Raw genomic sequence first — 20,244 nt, 5'->3', positions numbered from 1 at the left:
TCTGATTGGAAAAATCTATTAAAGAGAACCCAGAATGTCCAGTGACTATTTTCTATGGGAAAGAAGCAGCTAAACCTAGCAAACAGTGAGAATTACATAGAGAACAGAGCCCAAAACTAAGAAAACAATATCTACTGCCTACCTCATGGGTCACTTAGGTATGTTCAGAATCCATGCCCCATTGGTTTTGTATGCCAATCCAATTTTCTCTTTGTGACGCTAAAAAAAAAAAAAAAGTTACTCTTTTCACAAATTGGAAATTACTTAAAGATTACTTTTAAAACCGCTCTATAACTTTTGGATTTTGCTGGTAATACTAAAAGTCAATTAAAATTTTAGTGAGATTGTTAATGTGTGATTGTACTTGTGCTAGATTGTCAAAACCAACCAACTGCCAAATAAATGCATAATGAAACGGCTTAATTATCTCACAAATTAGAAGTACACAGTGCAACAGATTAAGAAGTACAAGATGTTTACTACTGGAAATTTCATATATAAATTGCCACAAGGAATTCTTCTTTTCTCTCAGTGAAAACAAACCAATAGTGAAACATAAAGTCAGCAACATAAATTTCCTGGAAGCTAAAAAATAAGGAGTATCTGTGTCTGTAGCATAAATATTATGGCAGTGATTCCCTTATCAGCCCTTCCATGCCAAAAACACATCTCTTCAAACTGAATACAGCAACTGGAATGTAACCACTGATGTTTCTTTGAAAACAGAGAAAAGAAGATGTATTTGAAGTTAAAAGTAATACATTCTAAGCCTTCAGAATCCAGGAAATTATGTTCAGTTTTTACTGATTTCACAACAAACATTCAGCAATTGCTTTGGCATTGGAAATACATCAGATTTTTTCCATCATTTTGTGGCTTGAAAGCTCTGTAAGTTTAATCTTTGCCAGAGGATCACGTTACATAAACTCAGGCTATATCACATAATACACACTTCTGCAACGAAACAGAGTGCTTTTAAATGACACCATTTTTGCTGGTTGTACAACCTTATAAAGTAAGAATTAATTTTTTATCTATATTTTTCATCTCCTTTTCTAAAAGCCTCAAAACACAGTTCTGTTAACACTGGAGAAGTTACATATTCATCAGTCAGAATTTCCACTACAGGCTATTCCTCTCAAAGCTACATCATAAAAATGTATTTATGGATGAACATCAGCTTCAGATTGCTTTCTGAGATGATCGTAAACTATTTTTAAGCCAGTACCATATAAAATAGTTTTAAAACATGAAATATCCCCTTTTTATGTTCCTGTAAGTTGTATTAAAAAAAAAAAAAAAAAAAAAAAAAAAAAAAAAAAAGCAGCTTGCTTCACAAACCACATTCTGCAGAGAGGTTATACAAAACATAGTTTTAATCTTTTTCTCATTTTAGTTAGAGAAATGGCACATACAAATGAGTATCCACTGTATGGATTCATATGTGTTTGCAAATAGAACTTCTCTCGAGTTGCTACAATCTCTTATATGCATTTTTAAATTGACCAGGAATGTCCTTTACTATTCTGTAACAGGTAGACAAGTAAAGACACATAAAAGCAGTGTCTGAAATATGTATGATAACTTAAAACGCAGAAGGCATCTAATACAGCAACTTCTACTCATGTTCTATGTTACCCCAGAGAAATGTGCTTTAGTTTTGTAAGTGCTTATGCTTACAAGACAACATACGCTCCAGCAGCTGCTTCTTTGAAGCCAGAAGAACCAGGATAGAAAATGTGTTAATTCCAAGGAACTGCTGAGAATAACTAATTGCTCTAGGAAGACTTACAGTGCATTGTAGACTTCTGTTTGCATGTTGTTGATTTTCTTTGGAAAAAAAAAAAAAAGATTTTTTTTTTCTAATGTAAATTCAGTTTACATTAAGGATGAGAAAACAATCCCGTTAAGGAGCATAGGTAAAGTGCTGCAATCCTTTTCACATTCTGGTAAAAACAAGTGTTAATTAACAGACTGGAAGAAATTCAGAGAATTTCTAAACTTACAAATTTGTTTTTGTATGTCAGTTATCTTTCTTGACATATCAAAACTATCAGAAATACCAATGCTGAAATGGGATTCTTATAAACTCACCACCTAACAATATTGTGCAGATATGCAATTCCAAAGCTGTAACAAAGTAAGACATCACTAAAAAAATATACAGGCCCAGCAGAAAAATTTAGGCCAGCTTCTGGTCTCTGGACTTTGATAAATTCCTTTGACTCAGTTCCTCCTAAGGACAAATCCTGGATGAATTCTGCTCATCTCCAGAGGCTTAACTCCTAGATCCATTTTAAAGGGGAAAGAAAAGAGAGAGAGGACAAGTGCTTGATTAATTAGATGTCCCTTGGAATAGACTATGAGTTCTCAATTCCCCAGCTGCTTTTGTACATGAATTTGATGAAGAATGACACTGACTTAAACACTACCTTTTAAATGGCACTGGAAGCACTCAAGAAATACCTCATGACAACTGGAGTAAATCACATCCACTTACTATTTCAGACTTAGGTAGACACTAAATACCAACTACACTCCTCCCATTTTTGAGCTTTTCTTCACATCTATGATACCCACGCCAAGATTCACCCTACCTAACTAAACGTCAGCTGAGGACTTTAGGTTAAGAATCCACTCACGCTCAAATGCTATTACCCTCAGCAGCAAGATCTTAGCTGAGCTTAGCTGCTCTCTGGAAATATCCCTCTGCATCTCCCTGAACGGAATGGAAGAGACAACTAATGCTGATTTGACTCCTGACTAAATATCCTCTTTAAATGCCCAGTGTGGGATGTGATGGTCTTTCAACTTTGGCCTTTTTTTATACAGAAAATTTATGTTTACAAAATTAAAATTCTGGAATAAAATAATTTCTTAATTCTAAGAGTACAATAAGTCACGATGCTTTGTTTTATATATTCACATAAGTAACTAACATTATCCTGTGCGTGTTAAATTCTATTCTGTTTTAGTTTTCTCATCCACTCATATTCACATCTCTCCATTAGTGCTAATAAAGCCATGTTATGCCTTTACTTATCCATTTCCATTTTCCACTCATTCTCTTCAGCTTTTTCTTTACAACACAGTTAGCAGACAGCACCACTAACCCTATCAGTCACTCCAGCTATTGTCCTTTCCCTCTTCCTTTCTCCTTCCATCTCCAAGCTCCACTATCTACTTCCAAACTTCCTTCCTGGGTCTCGATATTAGGACTTACCCTATTTAGTTTTCACCCTAGGTGCTGTATACACTCTAAGCAAGAGTCAGACCCACTTTTCCATTCTCAGCTTTCTCAACATGTTGTTTCTGTGGCAAGACAAAGAGTCAATGTTAAGACTGTTAATCTTGCTACTGTATTCTCGTGCAGCTTCTGCTCATCAGATCTCTTTAGTGTGCATCTGCAACTGACTTTTTGAGTGATCCTTCTGCAAGAGATTGAAGGGAGCTCAGTTCTCTGCCCTTTTCTCAACCTGAATCTTATTTTCTTATCATTATTTCTCTGTGAGTTTGGTGGACCCCTTGTAATTGGTATTATATGAGTAATTCAATGATATTAATTCACATCAAAAATCCAGTGAATATGCTCTTTCAAAAAAGACCAGTTAAAAAATGCAACTGGTCTTATTTCAAAAATCTTAGCAAGATGTATACATTGCAAATTAAGTTAATAATTTGATTATAGTATTAAAATGTGAATTCTCATATACATAAGAAAAAGACTGAAAAACATACTAAAAAGCTTCCATGGTAACATCTAAAAATGTTTCATGACTTGAGTTATTTTGATTTTTTAGGGCAGAATACAAAAGTAGACAATGGCTCTTGTTATTGCAGACTTATTTTTCATATTCTGTTGTTAACTTCTAAAACTTTTGGGGTCTTCATACATATTTAACAGTTACCACCCCGTAATGTACGCACCAGCAGAAGCTCTTCAGTGAAATTCAATGTATTTCAATTCTAAGTGATCACATCCCCACATTTTTAAGGGAACAGAATTAACTTTGAGGCTGCTTCTTCCCAAGAATCCAATAAGCAACCAGCCACACTCTGATAATTTAAATTTCAAAAATATTTCTGAATATAAATAATTTATAATTTATATGAAAAACAAAGCCTACAAGGATGATCTTGTGCTGAACTCAGATCTGGGACATTAAGTTTAAATGTTTAATGCGTATTGTTTTTTTCCTGCAATCCATCATAAATTACTTAATAATTTATGTTTGTGACGTTTTCCTTTCATAAGCGGCAGTTTCAGTAGTTCACACCTGGATATTCCAGTTGCTTGTTGTGTGATATTAAGGTTTTCTCATACTCCACATCCATAAAGAGCTGAGAAAAAAAAAAAAAAAAAAAGAATCCTAATCTCAGATAGACCCTTAGACCCTTTAAGTTTTACTACAACTTAATTTCCAATGAACAAAAGGGAGCAAGTCCAGAACAGATGCTTTGGCATCAGTAACAAGAAACTCCTCTAGAAAACAAACAACAACAACAACAACAACAAAACAAACAAAACAAACAAACAAACAAACAAAAAAAAACAAACAAAAAAACAACAAACCACCACCACCCCAACAAAAAAAAACACAGGTCATGAGCTACATACAATGCAGGAAGCTACAAACACCTTCTGGCTTTGCGGTCCTCAGTGTCTGGCTAACTTAATTGACTCTTTCATTCTGTGAAACTTTTTTGACTTGGTTCACAAACAATGAACAGAAAATTTATTGAAACTACTAAAATTTATTTTTTCAATATAAAATACACTTAATATACGTTTCATCACACCTGTACCGTGCATATGACTAAAAGTGTCTCTAATAATCACAAAATTCAGTAAGTGTTCCAAAACTATGACCTGAAAGCACGACCTCTGTGATCATGGCCAGGTGTAGCTGTAAGGTGATCACACCACATAAGCCTGAGCCGAGCTCAGATAAAGGGAGGGAAATGGACCCAACCACAAACCCCTTTTGCCTTAAATAGCTTACTGCTTCTGTTCCCCTGTGCTGTTCCGCAACATACCGTGTCCTGCAAACACTTGCTACCCTGCCATGTGCACATAAATGCAGCTGTTCTCAAAGCAGAGAAGATGGTCCAGAGAAATGTGTTCAAACACTGACAAAGCTTGCCAACATTTCTGAGTGAAATGCTGACATGAAAGGAAGTTCAGAACAAAGCATCAAGGCGTGGAAGTGTTATATGGGACAATGCCTCAAAGCATCCTGACTGTGACAAGCTGACAAGAAAATCTCAACTTAGAATAAATTTAAGTCAAAAAATAGTATGAGAAAGAGCCAACAAACCAGCTGTGAGGCACAACGATTCCAAACTCTGGAAGGACTCTGAAGTTTAAAAGATGAAAGCAAAAGCAAGCAAAATACATATTTTCATCAGTGACTGAGTGAATAATGAGAAAACAAAACTGTTGAATGAAGAAAGGCCAGAAGCATGTCATCAGGGTCTGCAAGAAACTTCCAAAGCAACTTATTTCAGTGTCCAGAGGAAATGGAAAGGAAAGTTTAGGTAATGATCCAGTAGGTTGCAGAGTCAGGGAACAATTCTAATTCATGTGAGGCCAGGCAGACAGTGGTTACAGCCGGAGAACTGTAGCTGGCTCCATGGTGCCCTTTTGTCTTTCTCTTTGCTAAGGTGCACAAAGGAAATTAAGAATGGCATACGTAGGAATTTTGTATGAAAAATAATGACAAAGGGAAGTACCCCTTCGTTTTCCTTGGCAGATCTTTCCAAACTGAGTTTCTGATTCTAATTTTACATTCTGCACACAAATCTAATCTAGATATGAGATTATGTTCTTTGATTTTTAAAAACATATTGACTGTACAGAGCGCATTTCATCCAAAACTGTTTATACACAGACGTGATCAAACGCATCTACTTCTCATGTGGAACACTATGGCTGCTTGCCATCAATGGTACTGAATAGCAAAGAATACCATACATGGCTGACTGTCTTTGCATTGACTGGACTTAACTGCTCAAGTCAGATTTTTTTTTTCCAAAAATACACCCTACCTGAAGTTAGCAACAAGGCATAATGGGTAAAAGCAGTCAGATTTAACCTGAAATTCAGCTGTTGGTGGAACAAGGTACCTCAGCCACACTATGAGTGGATGCGTTCAAAGTACTTTTGGTTTACTTTTTTTTTTTTGGTTTACTTTACTTTATTGATCTGAATGAAGCACAGACTGCTACCAAATAACCAGCACCGCTTTTTGAAGCACCCCAAGTGGAACTTGGCTTTGAAGGATTACCATGGCCTGACCCTGCTTGCAGTTAAGACTTGGTAAAAACTAGAGCCAAAGGTGATTTGGCTGCAGTTTGCTCACAGGAGACGGCTGACACCAGTCAGAAATATAACAGATTCTCAATGCCAGACCCTGCAAGCAAAATGCCTTACAGACAGTGGACAACAGCCTTATTTCGTGTATTCAGACTTCAAAGCGACACAATTCCAGGCACAACAGTGCCATCCAGGGGCCAGCTAATTGCTGGTGAACACCCCAAGGACTCCTTGAAACTGGCTTTATTTACGCAAACAAAAGGGTTCGCAGCCCCGGTATTTAAAACAATTCCTCCAGATGCCTTCAGGTACGATCTGTTATTTCGAACTCTGCGCCAGACAAGCGGAGGAACAACAGGTACTTTTTCCAGACGCGAGGAGCCTTGCTTAAGCCTATTGATTAAACAATAATTATGGGTTACGAACAAAAAAAAAGGGGGGGGGAGGAGGGGTCGGTTACGACCGTTACGTGGGGGGAGGCGGGGAGCGCCGCCCGGAAGCCGCCGCGGCTGGGGCGGTGCGGGAGGAGCGGGACCATAGAGACGCGGCCTAGAGCGGGCCTCCAACCACCGAGCTTCCAACCCGGAGCGGCCCCTTCCGCGGCGCGGCGCGGCGCGACGCATGCGCGCGGTTTCGCTTGGCGGCGGCGTGCGAGGGGCCCGGTGCCATGGGACCGGTGCTGAACCTCAACAACGAGGTGAGGCGGGGCGGGGGGGGGGGTTAACGGTTACAGGGCGCTGCGGGTAACCGGCCTGACCCGTACCGACTGCGCCCTGCTGCGCCTTTATTGCTGCAGCACCTAAACAACAGCCGGTGATTCCTCTGACCCTGTGCTCTATCGGCTTCTGCAGGTGCCAGTGCTCAGATGATTCACAGAACGTGAAACTTGAGATTTTTTGGGTTCAACAGAACCCAAACTGCAGGTTATCTGACTGTTCCCGAATTTATTTAAAATAAGTCTTATGTTCTAGGCATCCAGTAATTCAGAGAGGGTGATCTGCAAGATTTAGTGAGAAGTAACCTGTTCATTAGGGAAAATGTAGTTCAGTATTACATAAAATGCAGCTGTCTGACTTATTATAAGCTTTTGGTTCTTGTTACCAACAAGCATATGTTCGAAGGTAACTTATTTCATGTTGAAGTATGCCAATGAATCTCCAACGAAAGGGGAGACTGTTTCATTCATTCTTTCATATTCATGTTTCATTCAGAGAGTTTGCTCGTAGACTGTGAAGTGCCGCCTGAACTTCCATCGGTCCCTAAACAGATACCCATTTAACAAGGAATGGAAAAATCAGCATTACGTGAATGAAGAACGGTCAAACAGTTCTTCAGAGAAAGACAGAATATTATGAGTTTGTGTACAAAAGACTGGCAGATTTCAGTAAGGACACCAGTGATGGTTGTGTTTCTGATAGCTCAAGTATCACCCAATCCTAAGAGGAAACTCAAAGTTAGCTCTTTGAGAGATTCCTGGAGGTGGGAACTTTCATCAGAGTTGTCAATAGATGAAAAGATAATCACCCTGTGAAATAGGTCCATTTGAGGCATAACACAGTGTAGAGACTGAAATCCTGGCTGCTATCTGATCAGGAAGGACAGCAGGCCAAGCTGATGAAGAATAAGCTGCATCTTTTTGATAGAGACCTAAAGTGTATAGATTAAACATTTTTTCCATTTCTATAACTATTCCTTTTATTAAAGCATCGTGCTTTTCTTAAAGCATGCCTGACTACTCTTTCTGAGAAGAAATTAGGAGACATTTCTTCTCAGAAAGAGCAGTCAGGCATTGGAACGGGTTGCCCAGGGAGGTGGTGGAGTCACTGTCCCTGGGGGTGTTCAAGGAAAGGTTAGACCTGCTGCTTAGGGACATGGTTTAGGGGGTGACATTGGTCGTAGGGGGATGGTTGGATGAGATGATCTTGGAGGTCTTTTCCAACCTCAGTGACTCTATGGTGTGTTTATTAACATGCATCATAAAACCTGGCACAAATGTTTTCTTCCCCTAGATATTCTCTGTGTATTTCTTGAAGTTACTGGGATGCTTCTGAGAGAATTTGTCTTGCTGTTAAGAAATATTTGTCTTTCTCTGGTCAAGGTAGCGTGGTAGAGTTTGAGCATGAGTGAAGAAATGATTTTAGAGAGCCTAGTGTTTTCAGCTATTGGCTTTTTTGGTATATTCTTCCAATCTGCTAAGTGACAGACTTACTGAAATTAAAAAGCAGCTTTGTGCTGTGTGGCTTTGGCATTCTGCAGTAAAAAAATACTAGGGATCATATAAATTTCTTCCCATATTAGGCTATATCAAATAGACATGCTAATTATTGCAGAAAGATCTTTAAGTAGTGAATAGGTGATAACCTTATTTGTTTGTCCTGGCTGGATATACAGCAGTTCTCTCTAAGGCCTGGTAAACTTGGTTGGATTATATTTACATGTTCCAGGTTTTAATTCTCACTAAGGCAGACTGCTGCTTTTAATTAATAAACTATATGATGGAGTCATATAGTTTTAGTTTGATAGATTTCAATGTTTTGTTAACTGATTTACAGGAAGATGAAATAGTTTAAGAACATTTCTCAGTAACATAAATCGATACTATTCGTAATATTAATTGACTTTTATTTTAATTACTTCCTGTTGTGTGTTCAATACATAACCTAAATGTGGTAACTAAAGAAATGAATAGTTACTCATGTCCAAAAACTTAGTTATGCAGTGTCTACAGCATTCATATAAACTATATTGGCATATGTAAGTGCTGTATACCACCTGCTTTGTGTTAATAAGATATATTTATTTAGTTTATTTCTGGATGAGAGAGATAAATAACTTAATGTCTGAGTAGGTTCAGTGTAATTCAGTGGCGGGGATCACGTATTACTGTTCTGGTGGAAACAAAAAAACTGCATTGTTAATGAAAAATTCAAACTTCAGGTGCCAATATTGTCGTGAAGTGTGCAAGTATTTTGTCACGAATGGAAAGGAGACATTTAACTGGGTGATTATTCCACCTCTTATCAACAGAGAAACGTGAAAGTTAAAATTTTATTAATATAATGCAAATCTTATTCTCCAAGGAAATTAGACGAGTAAAAGGCTGTGATATGTCTCCTTTCTTTCTGACAGCTAGAGTTCATTTGCTAATTTCAGAAAATTTTTAAAGGTGTAGAGATCTCAAGTATTTTAAAAGCTATAATTTGGGCAGAAAATGGTATCCCCATGAAGCAGCAAGCTCCCAGTTGTTCTGATCTAACAGGGAATGAAAATGGAGGGGAGAAAGAAAAAAAGTGAATACTGTTTGGTCACTGTATGAACAGATTGCAAGTTTTTGTAGAGTGATGAGGATTCTGGGTGAAAATGAGAGGGAACTGTGGTTATTGTGATGAGGTGAAATAAGACAAGGTTATGAAAAAACAGTTCATTTAGCTATCCACAGAATAATGCATTTAGACATTCTGCTTGTCCTTTGTTTTATTTTTTTCACGTACAGTTGTGATATCAGTGTAACAGCTCCAGAAACTGTCACAGTGTTTCCAGGGCAACAAATAGATACTCTGCCAAAAGTGTATAAATGCTCTTTTTTTCCTGATTGCATGTATACCTAGATAATTACAGAAAACAGCAAGATCTGACCACAAGGAGCAAGACCTGCTATTTTAAGAAGCTATCAGCTTGCATCTGTCAGATAACATGGTACAGTTTCAGTGCTATTTTGTGACTGTAAAGTTAGGAGTTAGGATTTTTTTTTATTTTTATTTTTTTGCAATTCAGGCATTCAGTAATTTGATTTCTGTGTGTCTACTGCATTGTAATTTCTGTGCCTAAGGTAGAGTAAGTGGCAGGGAGAAGTAACGGCTGCAGAAAGAGGAAAGAGAAGATTAGAGTTTTTGAGAAGGAAGAGGAAAATACAGTATTTCTTAGCGGTTGTGACTTTTTTTTTTCACAAAGTAAAATATAACTTGCATTTTTTGTCTATAGTAAGCCATAGTTGTATTCTTATCCCATGCTTAATTTTAAACGCATACAGGCTGAAGGAATCTTTAAACAAATACTTCTGTGCTTTATATGTTTCCTATTTTCTAAAGCTTTTAAAAGAAATTGATGTATCTTGTCACAAAATATCTTGCAATATTAAAAACACCATATAAACTAAACTTTTCTGGAATCATTTGCTAGATGGCAGCACATAATCATCAACTGCCATGGACAAGAGCAAGTTTAAAGGGAAAGACCATGTGCTTAGTGTGAAATATTTTTTTTGTTGATCAGCAATATACAACAGCATGGAACAGAAGCTTGTGAATGGAAACCAAGTCAGATTTGCCTTTTCTTTTCTTTTTTTTTTTTCAGAACTCATGCTTCTTAAATAGTGTTATGTTTTTCTGTCGTGCAGAGACAGTCTCTCTACCCCCCCTTTTTTATCTTCTTGGAATTCAGTTGGTTACAACTACCTCAAGGAATTAAGCTGCAGAAATCCCATGAAGCCAATGCAAATGATCTACGTATGAATACCTCTAAAAATACGTAGTTCTGATATGTACCTAAATTGGTGCTGTAAGAGCCAAAGTTGACTGTTAGTGAGGCATTGTGTTTTGGAAAGCAAGTTTAAGTCTTTGCAGAGCTGAGAGTTGTGTCTCTGCGACATATGAATTGAATTTGCCAAGTTTGGTCACGGAAACTTTGGTATTAGCTAAATTTTTCTCTTAAATTTGTATTTAATAATTAGTTATGTGCTCTAAAGTAATTTCTGTCATTAATAATATTGTGGACTTCTTAATGATTCAGTATAAAGTTAAGCTTTATTTATAAAGCTGTGTTTTGTAGATGATGTTTATCATTCTCTGTGCAAAGTTTTCCTTTTTTTGCTGAAAGGTAAAGTCAAGATAAAAGTCTGTCTTCGGAGTAATATATACGCACACAAATTTTTCAGTCTCCTAATTGAATTGCAGATTAAAGGAATTCTACGTAAGGAAATTGGTAATCAGGCTACAGTTGGTGGGTTCCATTCAGCAGTTTTCTGGGTCACAAACCCTCGTGCTGTGATGTTCAGCATGGCAGTTCTCAGGCCCTTTTACATTTTCAGTTTAGGGCTGTCATCCTGACTTGGCTGCAATGTGGACGAATGACGTGGTCAGAAAGCAATCTGGACATGTGGTTAAGTGTTTAAACTGGTGTACAGCAGAGTCAAAGATGGCTAGTGTGAATGATGAGGAAAAAAAATCACAAAGCCATGGGAAGGAGCTTTAACTTGTGGAGAATGACTGGCATGTGGTCTGAAACTGTAGTTTGTTATATCTTTAATTCTGTGAAACTTGCATCTTTTATCACAGCACAAGAAGGAAATGTAAATTTGTAGATGTTTATATAAGGTCCTGGTTTGCCTCGTGTAGCCTAGGCTAATTTTGCATTTGTCAGTCACAGCTTAGGTAACAAACATCAATAGAAAGTCAGTTGCCAAGCTTGCACTTCGGCGTACCTTCACTCATACATCGTTGTGCATCAGCCTGTAACCATAAGGCCAAATATATTCTTTTAACTTTCAGTGATGAAACTTTCTGTGTAATAGTGGAAAAAAGAAGTTGTATTCTCACCAGGATATCAGGTGAAATTATTAAGGAAGAACAGGGAGGGGGAAGTTTGAGAGGCACATGTATTCCTCCTGAAGCTGAATTGACTTGCACAGTTCAGAAATGCATTATCATTTTGGTAAGTGTATTAAATGCAAAATACTAGTATAGCATCCTAGCTAGCCCTTAGCACATTGTGTATTTCTGTTACTGTTCTAGTAGGTCCAGCATGCTTTTATAAATGTCAATTTAAAACTTACCTTAAATTAAATTAATTTGAAGTTCTGTGTTCATTGAATAGTCACCATTTTTGCAGAGAGACATTCCAGATAAAATGTACTTCAGGACTGCTCCCTGGTATTTATTTGCCATTGCTTAAGTGTTTCCTTATTTCCAGTCTTCCGTATTTTGACTGCCACATCACTCAGATGTGATACACCTCTATGTGTTTTCATTGGCATTTGATGACAATTTACACAAGTAATTCAGTATCTTACCGGTTAGTTTTTTTCCCCCACGTTTCAGACCCCAGAAACTGGGACATCTTTTAGCATTGAAGGGTCTTCATTTTCATAAGTGCTTTGCTGTTCAGTGTAGCATTGTGGTCACATGTGACGCGCCCCAGCCGTGTCTTTCTCAGGCCGTGATTTCATGGGCCTCACTGCTTCAGGTGCTGGGGTTTCTCACTCCTCTTGCTCCTCACCCACTGCAGCCACAAGATCCTGCCTCCCTTTTCTCTGAGCAGAATAAACTTTTCGCTGAGGTGGTTTTCTGCTTCTGCATAGACAGAAGATCTGGGGAGAGCATTCAGCCAGCAAACCTAAATAGCCAGGGTGATTGTATGGTGTGCAGTTCTGTTGTCTAGCAGGTGTTCCTTTTGTGGAAATCAACTAGTGATCAAGGTTATAGGGACAGGAAAACTAAAGGGTTCAAAGAGAAGGCCAAAGGAGTCCTTAGATCTTGGTAATCTTGCAGAATGAGTTCGCTGGAGAGTAGTTACAAACCCTCACAAAAGAAGAAGCATGTCATTTCACTATCACACTTTCAAAAGTTTATCTTTGGAAAATGTGAACAAGGGGAAAAAAATCTCGTCTCTTACTTGCAAAAGAGCTCTTAAAACAAGTTGCAGCCCTGTAATAAGTAAAGTGAAATGTAATTTTCAGGAGTTCTATTTCCCACAGCCTTCTTTCAAGCTTTTTTTTTTTTTTTTTTAAATCTCTTTTCACTTTTGAGCACAAACTGGTTGGGAGCGTTAAGTTTTTTTAGTGTGTTATATCCAAATAGCTAGTGTTACCTAAAGAATGTTATGATGTTTTTAAGTGCATTCCTGGACCTTCTTTACCAGTGATAAAAAAGAATCCTAGACTGAAATGTTCAAAATAACAATGACTGAGTGCTGTTAGGCATTATGGTATTTAAAGCAGTCCGAAATACTGGGCAGCCAGCCCAATGCGGTTATCCAGGCTTCTCTTTGAAATATAGTAGCTGCTTCCAAAGATCCATTTTGTGTGCTAACCTCTGGACTGTGGTGAATCTAGGAGCTCCTTTAATATTCCTGTACGCTGACTTTTTAGTTGTCTAAAGGGGGAGTGGGGTATGAGTTGAGGTGCCTGACCATTTATCTGGAATTGGACTGAGCTACAAGATGTCTGATTGCTCGTATTTCAAAAATACCACGCTCTCTTTCAAGGCATGTGTCTGCCTGCTGAGGAAAATGCTGCATTTTAGTGTCATGGCTTTGTTAGAAAAGGTTGTAGTAGTTGAGAGAAAGCTGGCTCATAGGATCCCTCAGTCTGAGATGAGTTGAATCCTGCGATCTCAGTCACCAGCAGAGAGCAGTAATCACAAGTTTTAACAAATAGCAATAATAGGGTACTGTCGAGGAAAGAAGGTAGACTTGGCGTGGTGAGGGGAGCCTTGTCGTATAGTTAACGAGTGGGAGAATTTCCTTAGGAAAAGTTCTTGGCTGTGCTCCAAAGGCTGCTTATCCACCAATTAACATAAAATACATGAGCTCCCTCAAAGGAAATACTGGAACTCAGAACTATTTACCCTGAAGAAATTCCTCTTGCAGGTCTACAGATGACTTCTCTTTTAATATTTTGTCTCTGGCTTGTGATTCTTGTTTGTTCCAGCACCATATTACAGTAGCATGTTGGCCAAGACACTCTCTTTAAGCAGAAGCAGTTATCTTAGACTCCCTCTCCTTGAACTCATTTTGTAATCTTAACCTTTTCAATTCTGGCAAGTGCTACAAAATCCAGACTCTTCGCTGATGGTGGACACCCATCCTGGTACCCTGAGATATCTGCTGTATCTGATATCTCTTAGGCAACTTAGGTCAACTTCAGGTTCATCTGTGACCACTTCAGAATTAATCTTGATATCAACTGTTTGCACTTAGATACTTTTGAAGAAAGTACAGGTGTCTGGGGATGTTCTGTGGTAGAAATTGAAGCTGTGGGCTGAATTCTGGCATTGCCAAGATATGTGCGTGGTCCTAAATACTTAATTGGAGCTGATCACACAGTCTCTTACATGTCACTGAAATCAGACTAAACTTCATTGGAAAATACAAGAGTTTAAAAAAAAAGGGAGAGAGGGGTTAAAAATCTACAAAATCTACACAATTCAAAACCAGATAGCTAATCTATTCCATCTTTTTTTTTTTTTTCTTTCTCAATATATTGGCAAATTGCTACTTTTTGCTGTAAATTACAAGTCTCTGCAAAGTTAGAAAGCTAACAGTACTATCTCTTTAAACTCTGGAATACTTGGCAGCAGTCATATTTTAGCTCTGTGGAAATGCATGTAAAAATTCTTGCATTACTTGTGTTACTAATAAATAATTCTAAGCACAACAGTTTCTTGCAGGAGAAAAAACTGTGCTACATTGGCCTTGAATTCTGTTTAAAACAGTTCAAGTGTTAAATTACTGACATTCTTTTAGAGACCATGTAAATGTCCTAAGGAAAAGGTCTTTTGAAAGCTTATGAAATTTCCAAACTTATACTCTGTGAGATAGAATTCTGAGGAATTGTGGCTTTTTTTTTTTCTAGGAACTGTTCCAGCAGCTGTTTCTAAAGTTTCTAGAGTTGCCACATCATCAGTTATACTAGTATTAACAGCAAATTCTGATGAGCCATTCACACAGATTTTCTTTCATCAGATTACTGAATCAATTAAACATGGCAAACTATGCCTATTTTTTTTTTCCTTCTGCTGGCAGTATTGTATACAGCCCTTATCAAACTACTGTACTTCGGGACAGAAATGAAAACTTTTCCTTAACTCAAGTGGTTTCTATAAAGTGTGTGTGGTAGGCCACGTAGGCTAGCAAGATGCTCTCATAAAACAAAACATCTGTGGTTCCTTGGTGTGGTAGTGTACAATAATGAAAAAAACATGCAAACACAGTCATGGGAAACTTTGTAACTCGTTTTTTAAAGGAACTGTGAGTTACTTGCAGTACACACTGTAGGCTTTTATTGGATGTAATTTATAGGTATATATGCATGCTTAATATATATATATTTCTTATAGAAATCCTTTTTATTGTAGTAAAAATGCTGAATTGCTTACTGCGGTCATAGCAGACATCTTTCTACAACCTTTGCATTACTGGGTATGAAGCTTGCTGCCAAATGAAAAAGAAGAAAGGGTGAAATGATTGAAAAGGGGAATATTATGGTGTTGTATTTTTTCCTAATAGATTTTTAGGGTAGGGGAGTGTCCTAGAAGAAGAATAGTAATCATGTGAATTTATCTTGAATTGCTAATGATAAATTACCAATGATAAATTTCTTTTAGTTTATCTTATGCTATGGAGGTTGGTAGTGGAGAGCAATTAAGGGAAAAGTTTTTCTGTTAGGGTTTTGACACAGAAGTGATCAGTTACTAAATTCAGTGACTCTTTGATTGCCCTTTAAGTCATCTCAGGGAAAGGGATTTTAAAATCTTGTACTGATTTTATATGAAAAGTTACAAGTACGTTATTTCTGATGCAAAGATGGGTTACAATGATGAATTCATGTTGCATTTAGTACTAAATGAAATGTGTGTGTATATAGTCAAAATTTACTTGGAATGTAAATCAATTATGTTTTTAGAATGAAAATGTTCTGTTCATCTTCATTCTGTAATGAGTAAACAGGCCAAAATTGCGTCCAGCAAAGTATTTCTGTAAGTCTCTTAGAGAACTTCTATTGAAATCATTAGCAAGCTTAATACTGGCCGGAGATAAGTTAGGGGTTCTATTTCACTAATTAGAGTGTAAAATCTGTCTGATTGGATATATTCAATTGTGTTGGAAGCTGGTTTCTCATATGTTAGTATACTTGTTTAAATGTTTTTTTATGCAAACACTGGATATGAAATGTCTCTCAGCAGTTGAATTGGACAACTGTCAGCTTAAGATGTGATTGTCTAGCAGCTTGGTAAGATAAGAAGTCAGATCAGAAAGTCTTTAAAATTAATACACTATGGAAGAATGCAATCTCAAACATGTATCATCCTTTTTTGCAGCAGAAGTGAGGAGTACCCCAGTAGGAGCAGGAGCTCACGGTTATGTTAGGGACTTCATGTTTCCCATTCTTAGGATAATTGTGTGTTAAGGTGAGGTGAGCAGTGAATCTGGAATGGCTCTTTGTTTGGAAGCTATTTAAGAAAAAGAGTGCCATCTTCTGATTTGGCTTACTCTTTTTCCAAATACCTAAAATGACAATAAGCCAGTTGCAAATAAAGACCTCCAAGCATGTTTTTAAAATGGCTATAAAATTATGTTTGTCTTCATTATTTTTCTTTTCTTCTTGGACTGCGGTTCAGGAGTTTGTAGGTCATTTCCCTAAATTCTGACCTTGATACTTTCAATGGAAAATGCAAACTAGCCAGCAATGCAAAATGGGCCAATGGAAAACAAAACATCTTCCAGCAGGTATAACTCTTAAAGTTTTTCAAACTAAACATATTGAAATTAAATTTATTTTGTCTTGAATTAAGTGTTCAAAGAAAGTCCACCCCTTTCAAAAAATTATTTGAGCAGGACAGAGAAACAAGATTTTATATAGGCAGTACCTGCAGTATATCATTGGCATAGAGCTGCCAGTAAGTGCTGGGTGTGAATATCTGAATCCTTAAGCACCTAAGGGAACATTTTCCATTAAATTTTTACCCATTACAATGCATTGAGTAGATGGCTTATATTTTTTTTCTGTGATAACAGGCTATCTTCAGCTTTTTCAGAATCAGCCATTCCTCTTTGCAGTTTTGTGAGAACACATTAGAAAAAAGTCTGAGGTCCTGTGTAGATATGCTAATGTGCTAATTGGTAGACTGCTTGCTTGAGAGGCTGGTAAGAACTGTTTTTGAATAGCAACTGTTTCATAGGAACAAATAAGGGATTTCATCCAGAGGGAAAGATCACTAGGGGACTGACTAGTGCATGGGAAGGATAGCATAACTTACACTTAGTTGCATGATAGAGTAGGAATTCCAGAGAATATAAAGCAACAGGCTGTTAAAGTGATTGCTTGCTGTTGTAGCAGTTCAGAAATAACAAGGATGATGGAAGGAAGGGAGGATAGAACTTCAAGTATTCTATCAGTCAAATATGATCAGTGGGCGATCGGTGTCAGGAGGGTATGTTTGGTATGGAAAAACTAGAGATCGATGAAGCAAGCAGCAAGCTTCAGGAGAAAGGAATGCCCCAACAAACCCAGTACTAGAGTCATGGAAAGGTTTGTGTTGGAAGGGAAAGTAAAGACCATCCAGTTCCACCCCCTCCAATAGGCAGGGATGCCACCCATTAGACCACGTTGCCCAAAGCTCCATCCAGCCTGTCCTTGAGCACCTCAAAGGATGGAGCATGCACAGCTTCTCTGGGCAGCCTGTGCCAGTGTTTCAACACCCTTACAGTGAAGGATTTCCTAACCTCTAAACTAAATCTTCTCTCTTTTATTTTAAAATCTCCTCTCTTTTATTTTAAAGCCATTCCCCCTTGTCCTGTCATTGTCTGCCTGGGTAAAAAGCCACTCTTCAGGTGGGAAAACTAGGAAAGAAGTTCTAAATGGCTGAACAGTGAACATTAAGTATGTAAAACAGGTGGATAAGTGAGAGCAGTTGTCATGTCAGAACAATAAGATTCTGCAGGAACCTTCCTGTGCAACTGTAAGTTGTTACTGACACTGGGATAGTTACTGTATCTTCTAGATCTGGGGTTTTGTCAACTGCACAATGAAGAATTGAAGGTATGTTTGTGAAACAGTGTCAACCAGATATCTGGAGGGCTGTTTTAAATTCTGTAAACTCTGTATTCTTTGTATTTTCTACACTTACTGAAAAGTAAGTTAAATAAGTTATATGGTAGTGCGGTTAAATAAGTAGGGCTTCTCTTTCTGTTTTAAGATTCATTTGGCCTAATCTGTAGTTGTTAAAACAAACAAAAAAAAATGCAGAGACATGCTAGAATAAATCATTTTGATAGAAGAAAAGTGGGGGGGGGCAGACGTTGTAGGGGAAATAGTATGCTGTGCTTTGTAATCTGACACATGGTTAATATTGTTTCATGTTTGAAACCAGGAGCTCACCCCACTTTTTGGTGATCTTAGCACTAGCAGAATACTCATCCTCTTTGAACAACTCCAAAAAATTGGTTATGCAAACTGAATTGCCATTTTATCAGTGGTTATCAGAGTGTGGTCCCTGAGGCCATGGGCTTTTTTGTCACTCTTTAGCACACTCTAGGCCTGAACTGGTGTTGTACTCATTAAATGTGTTGATATATGTGTAATTGATAGGCACGGTAGGTAGCTTTGTGCTAGGGGCTGCATAGTGCACGTGAAGAGCCTTAGACTAGACGTACATTAATAAAAGAAGTTGGAAGTCTTCTTTTGTTAGCACTTATCGGTAAAATAAGGAAGAATACAGTTTTGTGGAAAAGTTATAGAAAAGTTCAAAGTATTTTGGAAATGGAAAATTACATAAATTTTTCTATTCTTTCACTGGCTTCAGGTTATCTCATGGCTTTCCCTTTCTTTCCTTTGGTTTTCCCTTTCTTTCCCTTTCTTTTCTTTGGCTTTCCCTTTCTGGATTTTTTCCTTTGAAATTCTGAATGTTTAATCCTTATTAAATGTTTATTACCACAGCTGTTTTTTTCCAGGCATGAAAACAAAGGGCTTATTGTTTGTGGTGTTTTGTTGTTTTTGTTCTGGTTTTTTTTGTTTGTTTGTTTGTTTGTTTTGGTCTGGTGAGGGTGGGAGATTGATCACCTTGTTGGACTAGACACCATTTCTCACTTTCTTTATACTCCCTTGTTCCATGACATACCTCTCAGCTTATCTCCCGCATGATGCAGTACTGTGTTGCTAGGTATATAGTTTGTTTCCTGTCTGAATTGTAAAGTATCATACTTCTGCCTTCAGACAAGAAGGTAGAAACTTTCAGGCTTACTGATTAGAGTCAGGAAAAAATGTTACGGCTGAAGTACACTTGAATGGTGGAAATTCCTTTAGCTTGCAAGACCTGTGTAGTGCAAGGAGTGCTGCTTATTCCTCTGTCTCCAAAATGCACCTGTACTGTGATATTTACTCATACGATGAAAATCTGGTTTACCTGCTACAAGGTTTAGCATGAGATGTGGTTTACTTCTATCCAGATTGAATTTAAACTTGGTGTTTTGAGTTTCGCTTCACTGGTAGGAGTTAATAGTTGAGGCCTTCCCCTCTTTCTATTGGGAGTTTTCACATAGCTGAAGAAACCTTTCTGTCTTTTGATTTTCCAGATTTGTTTCCCTTCTCACATGTTAGAACAGGGAGATACTTTGCTGAGGAGGAATTTCAAGAAAAATAGTGGAGATTAAAAATATATACGTTTGTGGTGGGTTTTTTTGGTCACAATAATGGCAGCTACATTTATTTTCAGTTTTCACAAAAGCACGGTTTGGATGTACTTTATAGACAATCTGAAAATTACAAAACATTTCTTATCTTTCATATTTACAGAGAAATGGAAAAGTAGTTTAACCAGTATTTCTCTGATATTATCATTCCTCAGCTGGTACTAGCATTGAAATAATAGTGCAGTTTTGTGTTGTTTTATTAACTTGAAACCATTTTCCTTTTATGATTCCTCTTTGTCTGCATAACAACTGTATGGTGACAGTATGGGTGATTTTCTGTATGGGTGATTTTCAAGTGGGTGTCTTACTAGGAAATGAGCGGCTGCTTTTGAATGACAGCTTCACAAAAATACTTAGTGTCTTCTGTGGTAATATTAAGGTGGTAATATACAGATATTTGCCAGATGTTGTGCAACTATAATCTTGCAGGCATCCCACCCATTCCCTGTTTTCTCTGCATGGGG

The 20,244-nt window shown here is 37.5% G+C and overlaps 1 protein-coding gene across 6 annotated transcripts in view; it reads left to right on the top strand.

Annotated features, from left to right (window-relative positions):
* The first annotated feature begins 6,409 nt into the window (after window positions 1-6,409).
* SRFBP1 (serum response factor binding protein 1) overlaps window positions 6,410-20,244 on the top strand; it is a 77,752-nt gene continuing 63,917 nt past the window's right edge. For 2 of the 6 annotated variants that reach the window (XM_040540740.1, XM_040540737.1), the window contains exon 1: window positions 6,868-7,013. In XM_040540740.1, the coding sequence (XP_040396674.1) occupies window positions 6,984-7,013 (30 nt within the window). In that variant the 5' untranslated portion in view covers window positions 6,868-6,983. Of the gene's footprint in view, window positions 6,675-6,865; window positions 7,014-7,108; window positions 7,168-11,994; window positions 12,026-20,244 lie in introns of those variants that run through there. The other 4 variants (XM_040540733.1, XM_040540738.1, XM_040540739.1 and 1 more) reach the window with 4 other exon arrangements.

Source organism: Cygnus olor, chromosome Z, assembly GCF_009769625.2.
Source record: "Cygnus olor isolate bCygOlo1 chromosome Z, bCygOlo1.pri.v2, whole genome shotgun sequence".
NCBI lineage: Eukaryota > Metazoa > Chordata > Aves > Anseriformes > Anatidae > Cygnus > Cygnus olor.
The sequence above is the reverse complement of the archived record's forward strand: the minus strand, read 5'-3'. Positions and strand labels throughout refer to the sequence as shown.